This window comes from Ambystoma mexicanum, chromosome 3p (genome assembly GCF_040938575.1).
Source record: "Ambystoma mexicanum isolate Mex_15411 chromosome 3p, UKY_AmexF1_1, whole genome shotgun sequence".
NCBI classification, from domain to species: Eukaryota; Metazoa; Chordata; class Amphibia; order Caudata; family Ambystomatidae; genus Ambystoma; species Ambystoma mexicanum.
In genome coordinates this window covers 869,300,924-869,322,406 of record NC_090925.1, presented here as the reverse complement: position 1 = coordinate 869,322,406, position 21,483 = coordinate 869,300,924, and the positions used below count along the sequence as shown (strand labels likewise).

General features: G+C 46.2%; 1 protein-coding gene across 1 annotated transcript in view; it reads left to right on the top strand.

The window, feature by feature from the left end:
- The window catches only part of LOC138581028 (mitogen-activated protein kinase 1-like), a 594,665-nt gene that overhangs the window by 216,610 nt on the left and 356,572 nt on the right, over nt 1-21,483 (top strand). The window contains exon 3 of the mRNA XM_069652044.1: nt 4,745-4,934. Coding sequence (XP_069508145.1) covers nt 4,745-4,934 — 190 coding nt within the window. The remainder of the gene's footprint in view (nt 1-4,744; nt 4,935-21,483) is intronic.

Genomic DNA, 21,483 nt, shown 5'->3' with positions numbered 1-21,483 from the left:
CAAGGGTAACCGGGCGCATTTTATAAGACAGCTCAAAGCTTTGTTACAAGATCACATGGTCAAATAGAGCAGCAAGAATAATATACAACAAAAAATACAGGAATATATGCAAAATATACAGAAATATGCGCAAAAATATACAGAAATATACAGCATGTAAAGGCATGTATTTACAGTCCTAAGCAGGAATTCCTAGGCTTGGGTAGGTCCAGGCAGTAGAAGATCTAAAGTGTGTCTGCGGTTTTGATCCACGTTATAAGGTTGTGTCTGAAGGTGGGGTAGGGTTGGTCAGTCTTTAAGGTGGATGGTAGGGCGTTCCAGAGTTGAGCTGCCTTAACCTGAAAGCTGCAGCCACCGACTTTAGTCAGTTTGACTCTAGGTATGGATAGGTTATTGGAGTTAGCATATCTAGTAAGTCTTGTTGGTTTTAGTTTGGTGAATCTGGCAGATGGGTACTGCGGTGCGGCAGCGTTAAGGCATTTGTGGACCAAAGAGGCAACTTTTAGTTGGATTTTCTCCTGCATAGAGAGCCAGTTGTTAGCTCGTCTGAGTGCGGTGATGTGGGCTCTCCTAGGAATGCGAAGTGCTGCTCTGAGCGCGTTGTTCTGCAGAATTTGGATTCTTTTGATGACTTCCTTGTTAGCCCCAAAGTAGAGCGAGTTGCAGTAGTCCAGTTTTGATAACACGAGCGCTCTCGCGAGTGTGATGCAGCTATCGTTTGATAGGAAGGGTTTGCCTGCTCTTATCAATTTGAGTGTAGGCGGTTCCTGAAGCCATCGCATTGACCTGCTTGAAAGAAAGGGTGGAATCCAGGTAGAAACCCAGGGTTTTAACCGTGTGGGCGGTTGTGATTTGGTTGTTGTCGATATTAAAGGAGGAGTAGTTGGGGCCCAGTTTTTTGAGGGTGGAGGGTGTACCCAGGATGATGATTTCAGTTTTGTCATCATTCAGGCATAGACCGTGTGGCCATCCATGCCTGGATGATGAGATACTCTGTTCACCAAGGCCAAATCCTTGTCGTAATCACCGGTAAGTGGTAGGAGAATCTGGGTATCATCTGCATAATTAGTGTAGGTGATGCCAAGAAGGTCCAGATTATCGAAAAGGGGCTTAGTGAAGATGTTGTAGAGTGTAGGCGAAACACAGGATCCTTGGGGCACTCCACATGTGATGGGGATGGAGTCTGCTGCCGCAGTGGTGGAGAAGACGCTCATTGTCCTGTTATTGAGGAAGGATTGGATCCAGTTTGTGGCTTCTTCTGAGAAGTGCGCGGCTATATCTAGGTGTCTGCAAAGGACCTTGTGGTCAACAAGGTCAAATGCGGCTGATAAGTCCAGGAGGAGGAGTAAGGCTAGTTTGCCTTGATCCCTTAGCTCATCAATTTGCGCTTTTAGGTCTAAGAGGGCAGTTTCGGTTCCATGTTGGGGACGGAAGCCAGACTGTCGTACTCCTAGTAAATTGTTGTTTTCAAGGTGTTTCTGTATTTGTGAGTACGCCACTTTTATCTATGATTTTTAAGAGGAATGGTACGGTGGTGATTGGGCGGTAGTTCGTGGGTATGGCAGGGTCTAGTGTCTGTTTCGCTATGTAGTAGCAGATGCCTATGGAGTTTACAAGACTCCATTAAAACATAATGAACACACAATCTTAGAGGGAAAAGGCGTGAGTGGCAAAAAGGCCCACTCACTCAGGAGGTTCAAATAATAAAGGTCCCAGATTCCAGCAAAGGGCTGGTGGTCTCGAAGGTTAGAGGGAATTGGCACAGAAACGGAACATTCTCTAACAGCCGCATCTGAAACCTTTCTCTGCTTATGTTGTGGGTGAATGGCTTGTGGCTTTTTCAGCTGATCCATAGTGAATCCCTCCCTGGCCTGCCCTTGCTCCCACCAAAATAAACATGGCCTGGTACCTTCCTCATGTGGCCAGGGAAAGGCAGAATCTTCCTGATCCCGACCCTGTGGGAGTCGTTCTGCGGTAGGATCAGATGAGGAAACCGCTCAAGAGAAAGGGAACATTCCCCTGATTCACTTTCCCCAAGACCCTAGTCTATTGATGGCTTATTGTATAGTAAAGCAAACAAACTTTCATTGGGTACTTCAAGTCCTAGAATTCCCTCAGTGCTGGGACTAGGACGAGGGATGCAGAGGAACAAAGATTTAGACGTGGTCAGCTAATTAGCAAGAATGACCTACACCTGAGGGAGACTGGGAGACATAAGGCCCCCTCAGGTGCAGGTAATGGAGAAGTAGGAGGCGCAAAAGTGTGGTCTGGGTTTGCTGTGGGAGGCAGGAGTAGAGGAGCTGGACGCCAGAACTGTTGGGGGAGTCGTGAGGGTCTGTGCCTAATATCCCAAACTGGAGAGGTGGTGCAGTGGGAAGCATGGGGGGAAGAAACACTTACCCAGGAAGACTGTCGTGCCGAGCTTTTGCAGCAGGAGGAAGGCGCAGTGTGAGCGGTCTCGGGCAGCATGGACTCCAAATCAGCATGGCAGAGGGGGCAGAGACCAAAGAGTGCTCCTGGTCGGGAGAAGCCGTGATTTCAGCAGTCCTGCGAACACAGAGGAACACCTGGTAGCAAAAAAAAGGGGGTCTGGGAATGACTTGTTCATGGGTGAATAACCCCTGGGAGAGACTCTACCAAGTCTTTAGCTCACTGTCCTTTTCACAGAGAAGAAATTTCCCCGCATATAAGCCTTTGTCCTGCCCAGGGGCAGTCCAGCGCCGAAATGCTAGGCAATTCTCCTCTGAACAAGAGTACCATCAGTAACCCCATACACGTGTTTCAGCCTTGTTGGGCATCATCAGTGAGGTGAAACTGTTGCCTCTCTAAGAACAGTGAGACAAGGGGTCCAAGTCTGGATTGCCCTGTTAACTTAGGGTGAAACCCTGATAGCGACTTACCTGGTGATTGTAAGCCAAGCAAGTGACTACGGGGCACTAGAGTGCAAGCTACGTGTTCAGCACAGGCAGAATCACTTGCGAGTGAAAGGCAGAATAAACAAGATTATGAATACTCCACTGGTAACATACAAAAGCAAACTAATAAGCATCATAAATACTGAACTATTGCAAATTTCCAAAGGCAAGCTAATAAATCTTATGAAAATCGAGCCATTGCAGACTTGCAAAAGTGGCTGATGTCAACTAAAACGAAGTCTAGAAAAGAGTTTGGGCAAACGCCAACAATTCAGTGGTCAGGCCTTATTAGATACTCGGGCATACCACCAATACCCAAGCCAAGAGACCTTGAGAAACTGGCAACATCAGTCTAATAAATGTTGCCAAACACAAGAGGGCAATGTTGTGAAGCGCCAAGGTTGTAAAGGTTGCCCTTCGGCTTCGGGGGAACCTATTCTTGTAGTTGATGTAGAATCACACTGCTACAGCCAAAATAGAAGCGGGAAAAATACTTTACCCTGAACATTATTTTCAGTATTGATGCAGAAGGGAAAGAAGGGTGGCAAACATGCTGCCCTTCGTGAGGTGGGTAGCCAGAGAGTGGTCCTTATGAGGACCAATGTGAATGTTCTATTCCCTGAAAGCTGTTAACATGTTTATACTGAAGACCCTTGAAGTTGTGATTCTACTGTGAATGTTACCATTGAAGCACTTACCTGTTTTGGATCTGAAGAAGTAGACTGGCCGGCGGTAGACCTGTGGGGCTAGAGGTGATTGCCCAGAAGAAACCTGTTGACAGATTACGCAGCTGGAAGAAGGTGCAAGTGCTGAAGAGTGGTACTATTTGAAAACATTGAGTTGTGACATTTGGGGTAGAATTGTGAAAGCTTTTTGAGGAAATGTTACAATTCTTCCTGTAGTTACTTTTGAAACAGACCATTCTGACCAAACCGTGTGTTGCCAAAGATGGGAAGGAGTTCATTACAGGAGGAGTGAGTTTCTGACTTTTTCTCGCAAGCTACTTTGGGAGAGTTCTTATTCCAGGATTGACTTTGGCAAGTTAGTTCATTGAAACAACGGACCTTTGTGTTAAAATAGGATTTCTTTGTTTTTCCTTTTAACTGTGGAGAAAATCCCTGTTTTGATCTGGGAAAGGGGAGTTCTCCCAGTCCATGACCAGAGACATTGATCATACTGTGAACCAGGTTATATGCTCTATACATTTGTTGAATTGAGTTGCCATATTATACATTTTTGCTTTGACTGTTTAAGTGTGAGGGTTAGAGATCCCTTGGTTAAGGTGTTGCCTTTTAGTTTACTTTAGGCAGAGAAATGCTTGTTAGGGAAGATATAGTGAGGTGTTAATTCAACCTGCTTTATTTAATAAAATGGTAGAAGTTAAAAACTCTTTACCAAGTTGTCCGCCTCACATTTCTGACACCTCTGTGTTGTGGGAGACAATAAGAGCCACATTCTAATGTACAGCTAAGGTGGATCTATACTAGAGGCTTCCTGCCTGCCAAATTCAGCTGGCCAATTTGTTAAGATTTTCTTACAAGACTTGTTTGGTTTTTGGTAGTATGGTCTATTCAGCTAAATGTTTTATAAAACAGGAATTATTTGTATTGGGAGGCAAATGCAGATCTAATGTTTACCAATGTAATTCTTAAAGGATCATGCAGAGGCTGTGTTTTTTTTTGTATCAAAAATGATTTTTATTGGCTGTGCTTTTTTTGGACGGGTACATTTTCAGATAAAAGTACTCAATTTTCCCATGCGTGTCCCTCTGCCCGCATAGCTTAGGTCATAAAATGCAGAGGCTTCTTCCTTGACTGTTCGTTTCACAGCTATATCGTGCAGGACTTGATGGAGACTGACCTATACAAGCTACTCAAAACGCAGCAGCTCAGCAACGACCACATCTGTTACTTCCTGTACCAGATCCTTCGCGGCCTGAAGTACATTCACTCAGCCAATGTCCTGCACCGTGATCTGAAGCCATCCAACCTGCTCATCAACACCACCTGTGACTTGAAGGTGAGAAATCATGTTGTCCAGATAGTAACCAATCTGTACTTTGAACAGAACCTCAACACTCCATCCATGCACCAAATGCCACTGTTTGGGCCTATGTATGGGAAGCTTTCTGCCATACGAACTGTGGGTAGTAAGAGGTACTTTATGGCCTGGACTTGTTTCAAGGTTCATAACATTGGTTTGTTCTGCAGGCAGTGCTCCCCATAAGATTTTGCAGTGGGAGTATTTCACTCCTTAATTTTTAATATTGCGAGTAAAATGTAACTTTCTACTCCTGCCTTCCCACCCCAAAGTTTCATTCCCAATGGGAGTTTATTAATAAGCGAGTACAAATGTTTTAACTGTAACGCAGTCCTATTTTCATAATAAACACTACTTTGCACCCATTTATTTATGCACATTAAAAGGTACATTTTAACACTTGGTTTATGCAGTAATAATACTGGTTTCTTCCTCTGGCACTAAGTGTACTGCTGGTCAAATCATATCTATGGAGCTGTGTGGATAAAAACTGAGGGACATCACCCTGGGCTAAGAACATGGTTGCTGAAGGGCATCTTTTTTGCGGGGAATGAACTACAATAAAGTTTGCCATGGAAATGGAGGCTGGAGCCCGTCTTCGTTTCCATGGCTTGAGGGAACAAAGGTGCAGGAGTGGTGGAAATTGTAGGCATGCCGTTAAGTTATTGCTTTTATTCAGTTTGGTTGAATTTGATGGAAGCGGCTGGGCTCAGGTGGTCAAGATGTCAAGGGTAGGAGGGTGCACGTGGAGGTACAGATATCAGCTCACTCCGAATGCAGGGTTCTAATTTCAGATAACAGCTTGTGTGTGGGGTCAACCTGATTGGTAGTGCACCCTCTTGGGTGTTAAATTCCTACTTCATCCTGGGAACTTCATTGATTTGCAGAAATGCTGAATATATCTGCCCATTTGTGGGAAGCTGGAACTTCTCAATAATGGGAGGGAGCTCTCCTTGCATGTAAAACACTAACTGGCATTAAGTACCTTTTCGTAATTGTATCTGGCATAGAAACATTTTTTTAGGGGGGGGGGTGTCCATAAAAGCAATGTGCCTCTAGCTGTCTTTTTGCAACCCTTTCCATAGAGAAAACAGAGGTGCAAAAAGACAGGCAACTTTAAAATGTAGAAGTCAGCACTCTTGACTTTCAGCTGCCACTGTGCTGCATGGTGACCTCAAAGGCAGGTTTTATTTTTTTTAGCTCTGTGAGCGAATCCTCAAATATTAAGTTGTTGAAGTTTATTTGGTCAATTTTGACCATTTTCCACCTTTTCCGCTTCATTGATGTCTTTTTGTCTTTACCTCCTTAGTCTCTGGTTTCTCGGCGAAGAACAGTCATCGAGCAACTAGCAAGGCCTTGAAAGAGAGGAGATCGAAGCTCACCCTAGCTCAGGCTGTTTCCAATTGTTGTCTTTCACACCTTGGAGATAACCTTCCTAAGGTAGAAGCTCCACAGAGATGTCTCCAGAAAGGCCCAAAAACCAGTCTAGACTTTCAAAACGGTCAAGATCCAGGAGCGATTGCAGTCACTGCTTTTTTGTCATCAAGGAAGAAGTCGAAGAAATAACATCATCGTTCCTCATCCTTCGGCTCTCACCCGACAAGCATCTGGTAAACTTTCCTGATAAAACCGCTTCTGCAGCCAAATGGCAAAAGTTGACAGAAAAAATGACGGTCCCTCGAAAGAGCCTAAAAAGGCTGTTGATCCCACTGCGCGACTTCCTTGACTGGCAGTAAATACAGTATGGCTCCGACCAGTACACCAAAAAGTCTGTAGACCTCGGATGTTTTCTCGTGTAGCATCGACAGTGTCTACCACAAAGACTTAATTGAAGCAACCCGCTTCTGTGACCTCTAAGAAGTCAAAGGGCCTGTTCACCTCGCACAACTTGGAGCTTAAGCCCAAATCGGAGACTTATTTCTTCAAAGCATTTGCGTCCGTCTTTGAGGAAAACCAGGGTTAAGAGGACGTCACGGGTACGAATGTTTTGGAACGCCCAATGTTCTAGAAGAATTTCTCCCGCACCAATCCCTGCTAGAAGACCTAGCCACTTGTCTAAAGGAAGCTAGTGGTTTGGATAACTCTCCTGAGGTTGAATTTGACACACCAGACATTCATTCACTCAAATGCAGCCTATCGAACGGTAATGTATAGGGTGATTGTCCTGCTAAGGACATTACCCAGGATGACCTCCCAGACATTTTGGATAGAGGCCCTCCTAAAGAGCCTGTGCTGCCCTTCCTTACAGCACTAAAGAGCCTGATTCTGGAACACTGGCAAAAACCTGATGCCACGCCAAGGAGTTGAAGTACATATCGCCTTCTGTGGACCCTGACTTTCTTTCTAGGCACCTTTCACCAGCGTTTGAAGGTGCAGGCGGCTTCTTCCCCCTCAAAGGCTGCAGCTTATCTGATCATCCCCTGGATAGAAACTATAAGAGATGCACTCCTTGCCAATGTGCCATATTCTCTGCTGGAAGTATGGCATTGAAGGCAATCAATGCATCGTGTGTTCTGGAAAAATACTCACACATTTTGGAATGTTATTTCTCAGGCTGCAGGAAACATTTCCTAAGGGGAGATGAGGGATGGATTCAATAATCTTATCAATGATGGTGAGGGGGCCTCTTGCCAGTCCCGTCAATCGGGCATGGATGCGTTGGCTGGTGTATGGGCAGTGAGCATAAGATTTGTGTTATGCAAGTTTGGGATTGCCCCTGATGTCAATTAAGGCCCCTCAACATGCCCTTTGATGGGTCCAATCTTTTTGGACCAAAGGCGGACAACAACCTAGAAAAGCTACAAGCTTCAAAGGCTGCATTTAAGTCCTTGGGCGCAGCCATATGTCGGCCACAACCACACATGTCCACTCAGGCTTGGCGTCTGCATTCCTTTTATTACTACTCCGCTTTTTTCCAAAGGGGAAGAGGTCAAGCTACCCAGAGAGGACCAAGGAGTTGTATGTGTTCCCTCGGAGGGCTTGGAGGAAAAACTGCTCAGGGTGCCACCTCCTCACTGCCCCAATGCCACAGCCCAAAAATCTCTGAGCACTGCTCACAGGACCCCTGTGGGAGGTAGGTTGACCCAGCATCTGCAAGAACCGCATCTCATTACTGCTCCATGGGCACTAGACTGTGGCCCAAGAGTACTGTCTCACATTTCTACAAAGACCCCCGCCACTCCCTGCCCCGATTTGTACCCTCAAGTGAGCAATCTCTTCGGGAACCAGATCTCCTCAGATTTCCATGCTGGAGAAAGGTGCCCTGGAAAGGATAACTGTAGCGGTACAATACCAGGGTTGGTAAACTATTTCCCGTTTCCTAAGAGAGACAGAGGACTGCGACCCATCCTGGACCTGAGTGGCCTGAATAAGTTCCTTCGGGAAAGACAAGATGTTCACTCTTTCGCAGATCCTCCAGGCCCTTCAGCCCCAGAGCTGCCTGATGTCACTCGATCTTCAGGATGCTTACTTTTATGTGGCCATACATCCCAAGCACGAAAATGTACCTGTGATTAGCCATTGGCAGATCTTCCGTTAAAATGCCTTTCGGGCTCGTTTCTACCCTGAGGGTCTTTACCAAGTTTGTATCAGTAATGGCAGGAAATCTAAGGAGGGGAGGGATTCACATCATTCCCTACCCAGATGATTGGCTCATGCTCCTAAACAGTCTCTGGGACACCTCCACAGCATCTGCCACTCCCTCCAAAAATTGGGCTACTCCCTGAACTTAAGGAAGTCCTAGGTGACATCTTCTCAAAACCTGCAATTCATTGCAGTGGTCCTGGACTCTTCCTCTGGGAAGGCTTTACCTCCTGAGTTGAGGGCTCCGCTTATCTTGCAGATGGTAACAAGATTTCAAAACTCGTAATCTCTACTGGCATTCGACTTTCTGCAGTTGCTGGGCCTCATGTCATCCTGCATTTTCCTGGTGCCAGAAGCCTGTCTAAGAATGAGGTCCCTCAAATCCCAATGGTCACAAGTCTCAGGCAGAATGACGGGCCTTCTTGGTCCTGAGCAAGGTTGCACAGCATCCCCTGTGGTGGGTCTGCGAGGAGAATGTGATTGAGGGGTGGGGTCAGAGGGAGGTGGAATCTTTTTGCCAACCCTGGCCGGAGTTCACTGTAGTCATTGATGCTTCTCACGGATTGGGGAGCTCACATGAGTGATCTGGCGATCAACAGACTTTGGTCACATACGGAATCGAGACTACAAACCAGCCTGGTTAGAGCCGAGGACAATCAGACTGGGGCTAGTGGCCTTTTTGCCATCCCTCCAGGAGAAGAATGTCCTGATAGTGACATACAGCACAGTGGCCATGCATTACCTCAACAAAAGAGGGGGTGTAGGGTCACTACCACTGTGCAGGGAGGAATTGCAGCTCTGTTTTTGGCTACTATTGAAATTAGATCTCTGTTGGCTGTTCACCTAGTGGGGTAAGTGAATATGATGGCAGCGCTCTGAGCAGGCGGAGCATAATCTCCCATGAGTGGGAGTTGGCTCAGGAAGTCCTTTTAGAGGTCTCTGCCCTTTGGGGAACTCCTTAAGAGGATATGTTCACGTCTAGTATCAACAGAATGCACAACCTGTTCTGCTCCAGGGAATTTCCTCTTAGAAAGGAGTTCTGGGTACACATTCTTAGTGGACTGGGACTTTTCACTCCTGTACATGTTCCCACCAGTCCCTGTCATTCTTCACGTCACCAGGAGGTTGAGGTTCAGGAAAGTCATGATCCTGATTGCTCCGAATTGGGCCAGGAGGATGTGGTACCCTGATTGTCTAGACCTGTACATCTGCCCTCCATTCCCTCTACCCTATAGAGTGTATCTACTCTCATAAGAGGGAGGCCGTCTTCTTCACCCAGGAATCGGAATTCTGAAGCTTCACGTCTGGCATCAGAGAGTAAGATGCAAAGTTTGGGAACAGGAAGATGTTATGGAGGTGCTGCTTTCGGCTAGAAGACCAGCAACAAAAGCTCTTTACCGCTGCCATTGGAACACGTTTTGCAGCTGTCGTAGACCCAAAAAATAGATCTGTTCTCTTGCAATACACCTGCAGTGCTTTCATTTGTACTGCACCTAACCCACCAGGGATGCAGGTGGCTACCGTTAAGGCATACTTGGCTGCGTTTTAAACGCAAGCGAGAACAAGGCTCTTACTTTAAGATGCCTATTGTTATACAAATCTTAAAGACTGACGCATTCATCGTTCCCTTTTTCTGGTTCCATCCCGGGATTTAAACCTGCTATAAACTTTTTTTTTTTAATGCAAGTTCCATTTGAACCTCTGTTCTTGTCCTCGCGTGCTATTAACTTTGAAAACCATCTCTTTGGTAGCCATCACTTCTGCTCGGAGAGAGTGAGCTACAAGCCTTATGTAACCCACCATTTACTATATTCTCAAAGGAGAAGGTAGTTTTGAGGGGTCAACCCTCTTTGCTTCCTAAGGTAATGTCTGAATTCAATCAGTCACATAAAATCTCCCTACCAGTTTTTATCCACCTCCTCACCCTTAGACGGGCTTGATCCAAAAAGGGCTCTCGGCTTCTACATTTCTCAGATGGCAAATGTCAGACAAGATAACCAACTATTTATTGGTTATACCAGCCACAGTCTCGACCAAACGTGAACAAATTAACTTTGCATGGTTCATCCGATGCATTGTGGTAAAAGATCTCCCTGAGAACTTAAGTGCTCAGTCCACCTGAGGAGTGGCAACCAGTTCGGCTCTCAAAAAAGGTGTACCAGTGCAGGACACTTGGAATGCCGCAACGTGGTCCTCACTCCATACTTTTTCAAATTACTGCTTGGACGCACTGAGCCAGGACACTAGATTTGGAAGAGTGGTTTTGCACAATATTATTAAAAAATGATACAAAAATCAATTTCTCACCATGTACAAAACTGCTATGGGAGTGTAACTAAGATGAGGAATCAGTGGGAATACACCATCCATTAGAAGAACAAATTACTTACCCGTGATAATGTTCTTTCGGATGGATCTTCCTCCCACGGATTCCTAATCGCCCTTCCAACCTAAACCTCTGACTGTGGGTTACCTATTCCTCAAAACAGCTGAGCAGAAGAGGGTCGGGTTGGGCCGGGGGGCAGATTAGGAACTGAGGCAATGGACACTGCATGCTATTTAAACTATCATCGACGTCATGCGGGAATGGGAACAGTTGACAGACATGGTCAATGCAGCACAGCGCCCTCTGCTGGCAAAATGTTTTGCGTGACTGCAAAGCCGGACACAAATAGATAAGAGGAATCCTTGGGAGGAACATCCATCAGAAAGAACATACCAGTAAGTAATTTGTTTTACTCTTTGACAAATGTACTGCTTGTTGCTCATTTTAGGATGGTCATGCTCTCTGTATTGGTTGTTTAACAGATAACCATACAGTTGAGGAATGCCCTATATGCCAAAAGATGTACCACAAGAGACTGAAGGACTGTAAAAACATCTAATTCAGAATGAGGTTGGGCTCAACCTCTTGCAAAAATGGCAATGACCACCAGCTAACGAGACTAAACCTCTTGAGTGCATGGCTCATCTAGGGACACTTTGGTACCGCTCGGCTTTCCTCAGATTACCTTCAGCACCACCCGATTTATGTTTGTTGAGGGGAGTCTACTTTGGAGGCGTTGCTGGCAATCGGCCCAATTCCAAAGGAAGGTTGGATGTCAAAATCCTTCTCGACATGTGCATTGACTCGTTGGACATCGGATTTCGATGTTCATGATAAAACAATAAATAAATCCCAAATAGACTCGGTGCTACCTATCGGTGACTTGGGGCCTGGAATCTCCTAAAAAGCCTGCATTGTAGATCTCAAGTAGGTCATCCCCGAAAAGGGCTAGAAGTTTGCCACCACCCACGAACCATTACCCCTAAGGCAGGGGTCTGCAACCTTTGGCTCTCCAGATGTTTTGGACGGATTCCCATGATCCCTCGCAGTTGCTGATTCTAGGTATGATGGGAGTTGAAGTCTGTTAGAGAATTCTCATTTCTATGCTAATTCCTTTCAACCTTGGAGACCCCCAGCTCTTTTGCTGCACTTGGGGCCTTTTAATTTTAACCCTTCAGTGAGACCTTTTTTCCCTACTCGTTTTTTGACCTAATTTGGATTGTGTTTCCACTGTTTTTGGAGTCTGACAAACTCCATAGGCATTTACCTTTTTGTATGGTGACACACAGCACCTTCAGTGCAATGTCACAGAGAAATCCTTTAGATTTCTCATAAGGTTTAAATAACTACTGTTCCCAAGAATAGTAAAGTGACATTAATTTACTTACCTTTTCACTTTGTAGGTCCAGCACACCCCATTTTATGTGGAGTGCTGGGGGATTACCTAGTAGCTCCTGTAAAAAAATGTTTGTTACCCGTGTGACTTTAAATGGCTGGTGGCAGTGGTTTAATTTTCCTACATTTTGTGCTTTCCTACTGCAGGCTGAACTCTCAGCTGCAGTACGGAACCCATGGATGACCATTTAGTCAAAATGGCCCGGTCTTCTTTATTCACCATTTTCTGTTTTTGAGGTTTTTCTTTGGTTTTACTCTGTACGGCGAGGCAGATTTGAGTCCTTTGTTCAATTTGTTTTCGGCAGACTGGACAGGATCCGAGGGAGGGTTCCGAAACTCTGCTGTCCTTTTATCTCTAGGAATTCCTGAATGAAACCAGTCCTGATTGGCTGGCTGTCCTTTCAGAACAGCCACCCTGCTGAAACACCAAACAACAAAACCGTGAACGAAGCTTGCTGCGTCCTCGTGGACCTCTGAATTGCCCGGTGAAGCCCTGCTGCTGTGCGGAAACTCCTTTTTCCATTCGACAGACGCACCGGAAGGGACAACTTCTTCACTTGGGTTAATGGGATCAACTAACCCAGAGACTAACTCCACTGGACCATCTTCCCTGACTGGCTGTACTTCTTCATATCAGTAAGAAGCGAGTGCCAGGGGTCGAGAAATCCGTAGTAGAGTTCATCTGAAATTCGGCTAGGAGCTCCAGGAGTCTTCTAAGGACCCCCCAGAAACAGGGCCACCAGAACTAGAGTCCCCTCCCCAGAGTGCAGAACCCAAGGAGTGAATGAAGCCCAACCGGTATCCAATATCTGCAACAGTGATGTTTACTAAGCGCTGAAACCGCGAAGTGCCACTGAACCGAAAAGAGCCCATAGCTGCCAACGACCTCCCAAGTAACGCTGCAGGAGCCCTCCAGAGGTCCTCACTCTTGTCCCCACGACTGAGGCTCAGGATCACAGTGTCTGCATCGCTGTAGCAGGACGGAATCCCGCTGGACCACTTCAAACCAGAGGTACAGTTTTACTTGGGGTACTTAACTCATTGTCTTTTAGCTGCGCTTTTCTCCATTGAAATTTGCAGTGGCTTACTTTTAGAGTTGATGCCAATTATGTTCCCAAAAGCTTAACAGCTTGTGACCCTACAAGTGATTTTCTAACAAACTCTCTAACTTTGTGCAAGACTTTGATTCCAAGAAGTGCCTCGGCTCCATAGACGGCTTCAAATTGACTTTTTCTGTCCTGGTGCCCTGCAGACTCTGCCTTTTGATATTGTCTGGCCCTCATAAGTGGTAACTTGTTTTATACTGTTACTGATGGGAAAGGCTTGTCTAGATTTCATTGGACGATTTTGTTGTCCTCGCATGTACTGAGAAACTGTTTAACCTTTTCCTTCCCAAACCTTTCCTTTCTGCAACCTCAGAATCCGCAAAGCATAACTAGTGCGATATATAAATGTCATTACTGTCCTTGGGAAGGAAGTCACCTCAGGGTTTAGGAATTGTGTAAGAAGCATATCCAAAGATTATCCACTAACTTGTTCTGATACTGAAGTGACTTTAAAGTCGATTTACATTGTTACACGAGTTGCCTTTTTAAAGAATGCGTCTTTAAAAATGTATGTTAAATAACTATTTATAACTGAAACCTTGAGTGTAAGTGTTACTTGATTACTTGCATTGACAAATTTCATTGCTACAGCTCACATGTACCCTTCTTGAGATAGGCCTGGCTGCTCAGTCACACTACACACCTTTGTAGTATCGACCTATACCAAAAGGTGGGTTACCTAATACCAAGCAGATAAATTGCATAGTCTCACACAGTGTGACTGCCCCAATTCTTACCTAACAGTCCAAAACATCTGTAAAGGCAAAGGTTTTAGACCTCTGCCCTAGGGATATCTCACTTGAGTGTACAGGTAAGTCTTCCTCAGATTGATCAGACTACTCTCCTGCCTTTCCAATTCCACAACCAGCCAGGATTTCCTCCACAGATGGTGTGGTGACATTTCTGATATGGAACAAATGGCAGCCAGGAAGCTCAACATGCAGGTAGCTGGCAGCAGCCCCTGAGCAGACCTCCTATAGAACATAGCCATCTGCAAAAATATTTGATTTCTATTGGTTCCGGAGCTATTCAAAACTGCTGGAACCCTTCACGCCACCAACAACTGTTTCCTACGAACTAAATCAAACAGGGCAATAGATGCAGAGCCTTTTTTTTCCTGAGAAAAAGTCTGCCGCTAAATTAGCTGAGTGGGTTCTATGCTTAAGAAAGATGCCAATCTTCTTTCTTCTCATCAGCTCCACATGATAAAGCTAAAGCCACAGAATGTATTAGTTTGAGAAAATCTGCCCAATCTCCTCTACAGCTATTGGTTATGGTATAGCTCTGGTTTTACTGAACAGATATGAATACTTTCTCTAGGAGTTGGTGGTAAGAATGACTTGGAACTTGCCAGATGACCAGAAGCAGAAGTTCTTGTAGATTGTAAAAGGCGCACTGCTCTTTGAGTCGGATATTCAGTGTTTACAGATAATTGCAGGGTTTGCCACAGAACCTGCCAGGGACCTAAAAAGATTCATCTAGGGCTCTGACCCCAAAAACTTCAATCTTTGAAAGGGCTTTCCATCCTCCGAAGGGGCTTCGACTGACTAGCTTTATCAAGCAACTCACTTGGAACTGGAGTGCCCAGTTAAGGGCAGAGGGTAGGGCAGATTCCCCGTCTTGGAGGTGCCTTTTTGCAGTCCTCTGTCCAGCTTCTTACCAGCATACTGCCGTCTTTCAGCTGCTTTTCAGTTTCAGAAGAGGATGGTTCCTGTTTCCTATTTATATCTTTCCTGCTGAAGTGCTTGGGTTTACTTTGGTTTCGCTTCCTTAACCTGTTGCACCTGGGAGTACCCTCTAGCTTGCTAAATACTGTGCAGTCTCACCACACTGCGGAACTGAACTATAATGCATTTGCTCCTCCTACTCGGCCATAGCTATGCTTTAACTAATGACGCTACAACTTCCTCCTTTCCCAACATGAAAATCCTGTCTTGCAACTCCCACTACTCCATCTCTTTCAACACCTAAGCCATCTTTCACCACCTACTTTCAACAAACAAAGCTGATGAGCAAACCACACCTATCCACTGTGTCTCTCTTCCTCTGAGCCTCAACTTGTCTACTCTTCCTTACCTCTTCAACTGACCTTTTGTAACGCTCACCTGATTCCCGCAGAGGCGCCGGTCTTGACTGGGTGAATGCCGTATCTTCAAAGGTAATGTGTAACACACGGTTGGCTCTTTGGGCTGGACCTCTGTGCACTGTATGTCTGACTCGAAGAGTAAGATGTCTGCAGATAGAAAATATGGGATTAATGGACTGGGGTTATTGGGTGCCTCTCTCCTCTTCCCTTTCTCTTCTCCTGTAGAACCCCAAAGGTTAACGCCCTCACCTTAGGTAAGTGAACGCCGAGCTCTCCATCTGCCTCGGGGCAGGGTGCCGTAACCAATTTCTTCACTGGATAAGGGTGCAGGCCTCTTGACCTCAGAGGACTGCTGTCCGTCGTTAACTGCACGAACGGTAAGTTCTGGGCACTTCAAATGTCTTAAAAATCTTTTGTAATGATATCTCTTGTTTTGCAGGGTTCCGGCGATGGCGGGCTGATGAGAGTTGAGGATCGAACCCGCGTGAGGAATAGAAGCGCCTGGAAGCACGTAAGTAAGCGCTTGTAGCCTGCTTCACGATGCGCACTGACTGTCCCTTTTATCTTGCAGGTACAAGTTCGGAGCTTTAGAGAAGCTGAAGGGTGCTGGAATACCCACTGGATTCGGCGTGGGAAGGAGTAATGGCACGTGAGTAATAAAGTTGGCCAATGTCTTTAAACGCACCTTCTTTTGTCTTTCAGATGCGGGATGCAGCGCCGAAGGCCTCCGGAGCGTGCGAAGAGCTGGTAAGCTTTTGTCTTTCAGATGCCGGAATGCAGTGCGAAGACCTCCGGAGCATGCGAAGAGTAGGTAAGCCTTTGTCTTTCAGATGCCGGAATGCAGCGCGAGGCGTTGGTGACAGCCGATGGACCAGGCAAGAGATGCGCTGCCACTGAAGACCGTAGTGCTAACCTGTTCTTTCTTTGTCTTTACAGGTGCTGCTGAAAACTGGATTCCAGGATGGTAAGCCTTAGGCCCAGGATCAGAAGCAGAAGACACGATGAGCGTTCTGCTGCAGAGAATGCAGAATAACGCAAAGCAAGATTCATCCATCGGGTGTGGTTTAAATAGCCTCCTGTAGTGCTTAGGTGTCTCCTTCCACAGCCACGCCTAGGTAAGAAAAGAGTTCCTGCTTTCCAGAAGAGTTCCAGTGTTCTGAACCTAGGGAGTGGCTCCTGCCCCACCCAACAGGAAAAGTAGTCCCAAACAGAAGAGGATCAGGGGTTCAACTGGCAGGTAAGTAAGCAGCATGGTCTGCTGCAGGTAAGTCCACCCAAACATTATGAGCCCGGCGCTTCCAGCGCTGGGACTGGGCATCTTTATGAGCCTGGTGCCACTGGCGCCAGGACAGGGTCCAAAAGGTCCCAATTGGGACTGGCTGGCACTCGGAACCGGGGTTATGGGTCTGCTTCCAAGGGAGTCGGGCAAGTCCTGATCTTTTGGAAGCAGAGATCATGGCAGCACCCCTCCTCAAGGCCCCTCCCAAACCGGGCTTCTCCGGGGGTTTGGGCTTGTTAGGAAATGTTCGATGAAATCTTTTGATTAGACGAGGCGCATGGACATATTCTGCAGGTTCCCAGGATCTTTCTTGGGGACCGTAGCCTTTCCAGTCAATCAGGTAAAATAGTTTAGATTTGGAGATCTTGGAATCCAGGATGCTTTTGACTTCAAACTCGAGTTCTCCATCAACTAGAATAGGTTTTGGAGATGTAGTTAGTCGGGTTTGAGGTTGCACGGGTTTTAATAGAGAGACGTGGAAGACCGGATGTATCTTCATGTGAGGGGGCAAGTCCAACTTGACCGCTACTGGATTTACTATGGTAGTGATGGAATAGGGGCCAAGGTATCTTGGGTTGAATGTGCGTGGTCCTTTTAGAGGTAGATATTTGGTAGATAACCAGACTTGATCTCCTACTTGATATTGGGGGGGCTTCCTTCCGATGTTGGTCTGCTCCTTTCTTGTATTGTTATTTAGCCCTTTGAAGGTGAGAAACGGCTTCCTTAAAGGCTTGGGGGTTTGAGGGTGACTACAGTATAAAAGAAAAAACGGGGTCTTCCCAGTTCCCGAGTGGACAGTTATTGTAGGCATATTCGGCTATCCAAAGGATATCTTTCCAAGTTTTTTCAGTTTGTTGTAGCATGCAGCGCAAATACTGTTCCAGAGTTTGATTGGTCCTCTCGGTTTGTCCGTCGGTTTGAGGGTGGTGGCTGGTCGAAAGTCTCATATCAATTTGAGCCGACCGAAAGCAACTTCGCCAAAAATGAGAAATAAATTGACTACCTCGATCCGAAATTAGAACTGAAGGAAAACCGTGCAGTCGGACGATGTTTTCGAGAAATTCTCGGGCCAGAGTTGCTGCTGTTGGTAAGCCTTTGAGTGGAATGAAATGCGCCATCTTGGAGAATAGGTCCACGATTACTAGGATCGTATTGTATCCGGAGCATGGAGGTAGATCGGTGATTAAGTCCATAGAAAGCGTATGCCAAGGGCGAGGCGGGATGTCAATAGGGCGTAAGAGGCCCGCTGGTTTTTCCTTTTGACTCTTGTTTTGGGCGCATACTCCACAGGACATTATAAAGTCTCTGATATCTTTTTTCCAAGACGGCCACCAGAAGTAGCGCTTGATCTTTTCCGAGGTCTTGGTCATACCGGGATGTCCTTCCATTAAAGAATCGTGATAACAAGAGATTACCTTTTTCTGTAAATCTGTGCTGGGCAGGTATAACCGTTCTTTGAAATATATTAGCTTGTCCTTCACCGTAAAGTCCTTTCCCTGCAGATGCCAATTCTGTATGTCTGCTGGAGTTACCAGTAGCCTGGCTTTATCCTTAACTTCCTCTATGGATTGTGTGGCGATTACACCTAGAATGCTTTGTTCGGGAATGATAGGTACAGGTTTAGGATTGATCAAATGTTCTTCCACTCCCATCCGAGAAAGGGCATCAGCTTTACCGTTTTTTGTACCAGGTCGATAGGTAATTATGAAGTCAAACTCGGCAAAGAATAGTGCCCAACGGAGTTGCCTAGAGGATTGAGCTTTTGCGGTTTTCAAATATTGCAGGTTTCGGTGATCTGTAATCACAGTAACGGTGTGTCGGGCCCCCAGAAGATAATGCCGCCAAGCCTTAAAGGCGGACTTGATAGCTAGAAGTTCCTTATCAGTAATAGTGTAATTGATTTCAGGAGGCGAGAATTTGCGGGACCAAAATGCCACGGGATGCAACTGATTGGTTACTGGGTCCTTTTGTGATAGAACTGCCCCCATGACAAGGATCGAAGCATCAGTTTCAATGATGTAGGGGAGTTCTGGGCGAGGATGTTTTAAGATCGGTGCAGAGATAAATCTAGTCTTCAAATTCTGGAAAGCTTGTTCCGCCTCAGTAGACCATTCAAAACGTTTGTTTTTCTTTAACAAGGCGGTGATGGGCTGGACTATTCGAGAGAATTCGGGGATAAACCTGCGGTAAAAGTTAGCGAAGCCTAACATGCTTTGAACACCTTTTACGGAGGATGGCGATGGCCATTTGAGAATTGCATCGACCTTCTTTGAATCCATACGCACTCCGCTAGGTGATAATATGAATCCCAAGAATTCAACGTCAGTCACGTTGAAAACACATTTTTCCAACTTAGCGAAAAGTTTGTGTTGACGCAATCTCTCGAGGACCATTTTCACGTCTTTCCGATGTTCAGTTTCCGATGAAGAATAAACGAGGATGTCGTCAATGTAAACAACAACACACACATCTATGAGCTCTCTGAGGACATCGTTCATAAAATATTGAAAGGCGGCCGGGGCATTGCAAAGTCCGAAGGGCATGACCTGATATTCAAATAGCCCATACTTGGTGCGGAAGGCCGTCTTCCATTCATCGCCCTCTTTTACTCATACCAAGTGGTAGGCTCCTCTAAGATCCAGCTTTGTATATATGCATGCTTTTCTGACTTGGTCCAGGAGTTCAGGGATCAAAGGTAACGGATATCTATTCTTAACGGTGATCTGGTTCAGGGCGCGATAATCTATACAAGTTCTAAGGTCCCCTTCTTTTTTTTGGAACGAAGAACAAAGCTGAGGAAGCAGGGGACTTGGAAGGACGAATAAACCCATTCGCTAGGTATTGATCCAGGTATTGTCGGAGGTGAAGATTCTCAGGCTCGGTGAGGGCATAAATTCTACTACAAGGAGGAGTAGATCCAGGTATCAGGTCTATCTGGCAGTCATAAGACCTATGAGGAGGTAGAGAGTTAGCCTGATCCTTCGGAAAACATCCTGGAATTCTAGGTATTCAGGAGGTAACTGGGGAGCCTCCGAGGAAATTGCTGCCAGTGCAACACCAGGTCGAGGGTGACAAGTAGAGACACATTCTGGAAACTGAACCGTTCTTGCTTGCCAATCGATCTGAGGATTGTGCTTCTCTAACCAAGGAATTCCTAGAATAATCTGGAACTGAGGGGCCTTGATCACATCGAACACTATCTTCTCATGGTGTCCATCTTGACTTACTAGCGTCACTTCTTGGGTGGTATGCGTTACTGGTCCGGAGGCAATCTCCGTACCATCCACCGTAGTAATGACGTCCTTTACAGCCTTCTGACAAAGAGTCAGATTCATCCTCAAAACCATTTCATGATCCATATAATTGCCGATGGCACCGCTGTCGACGTAAGCTTCAATCGCATGTAATCGATCTGGATGTTCAGGGCTAATGAGGACCATAGGTATCACGAAATGCGAAGTCACGGAACTGGTTTTAACGCTCGGCAAGAGGACCTCTATTCTTGTCGGGCGAGGTTGTTTCCCTGCTCGGAGTTCGTGACCCTGGTAACTGCAGCTCCTACTGCCTTCTTGGCTGGTTTCACCGGACAGTCTCGAAGAAAGTACCCCGAGTTTCCGCAATAGAGGCATAATTGCAGCTGTTTTCTCCTTTCCCGCTCCTTTTGTGTTAGTGGTCCTTTCAGGCCCCCTATTTGCATGGGTTCCCCGGAGTCTACTCCTTTGGTAGGAGTTGGTGGTTTGGAAAATACTCGAGCATCAAACTTGGAACGATCGGCCTTCCTGTTCTGCAGTCTGTGGTCAATTTGAACGACTAAGTCAATATAGTCCGAACAGTCTTGCGGGGGATTCACTACTTGGGCTAACACATCTTTGAGCTCTCCACGTAGACCTCTATAAAACAGCGTAATCCTTTTGTCCTCAGGCCATCGAGTTTCCACTATCAGTCTGTTGAAAGACGCAATATAAGCCAATAGGTCTTGATTACCCTGTCGCAATGAAAGGAGCTCATTGTCCAAGGCCTGCCCCTGTGAATGTCTTGCAAACAGTTTTTCCATACTGAGCTGAAAAGCTTGAAAATCATGGAGAACCGGATCATCTTGATTAACTAGAGGGATCGACCAGTCTGCCGCATTGCCACTAAGGTACGAAAGCACGAAAGCTACCTTAGCTTGATCAGTTGGAAAGGCTGCTGGCCGGCATAAGAAGTGCAACCGGCACTGATTAATAAATACTGCAAACCTCTTTGGGTCACCAGAAAATCGTTCGGGCGGAGCCAGAGGTACATTCCCAGGTAGGTTGATCTGCACTGGGTTCGTAGAGGATGTTGAAGGAAGATTTGCCCCTGATGCGGGTAACGGAGTTTGTCCGGCTTGTGACTGTAGCAATTGTCTAGCGAGATCGTCTGTTCGCTCCTTGGAAATAATCGGTTCCCTTCTTAGAGCATTCGTTTCCTGACGGGCTGCATGCACTTCTGCTCTTAGTTCCCCAAGTAACTGGGCTAGCTGGTCGGTATCCGAGGTTTCCATAGCGCCTGGGTGGGAGTTTTGCGGTAGGCTTTGCGTTCTGTAACGCTCACCTGATTCCCGCAGAGGCGTCGGTCTTGACTGGGTGAATGCCGTATCTTCAAAGGTGATGTGTAACACACGGTTGGCTCTTTGGGCTGGACCTCTGTGCACTGTATGTCTGACTCGAAGAGTAAGATGTCTGCAGATAGAAAATATGGGATTAATGGACTGGGGTTATTGGGTGCCTCTC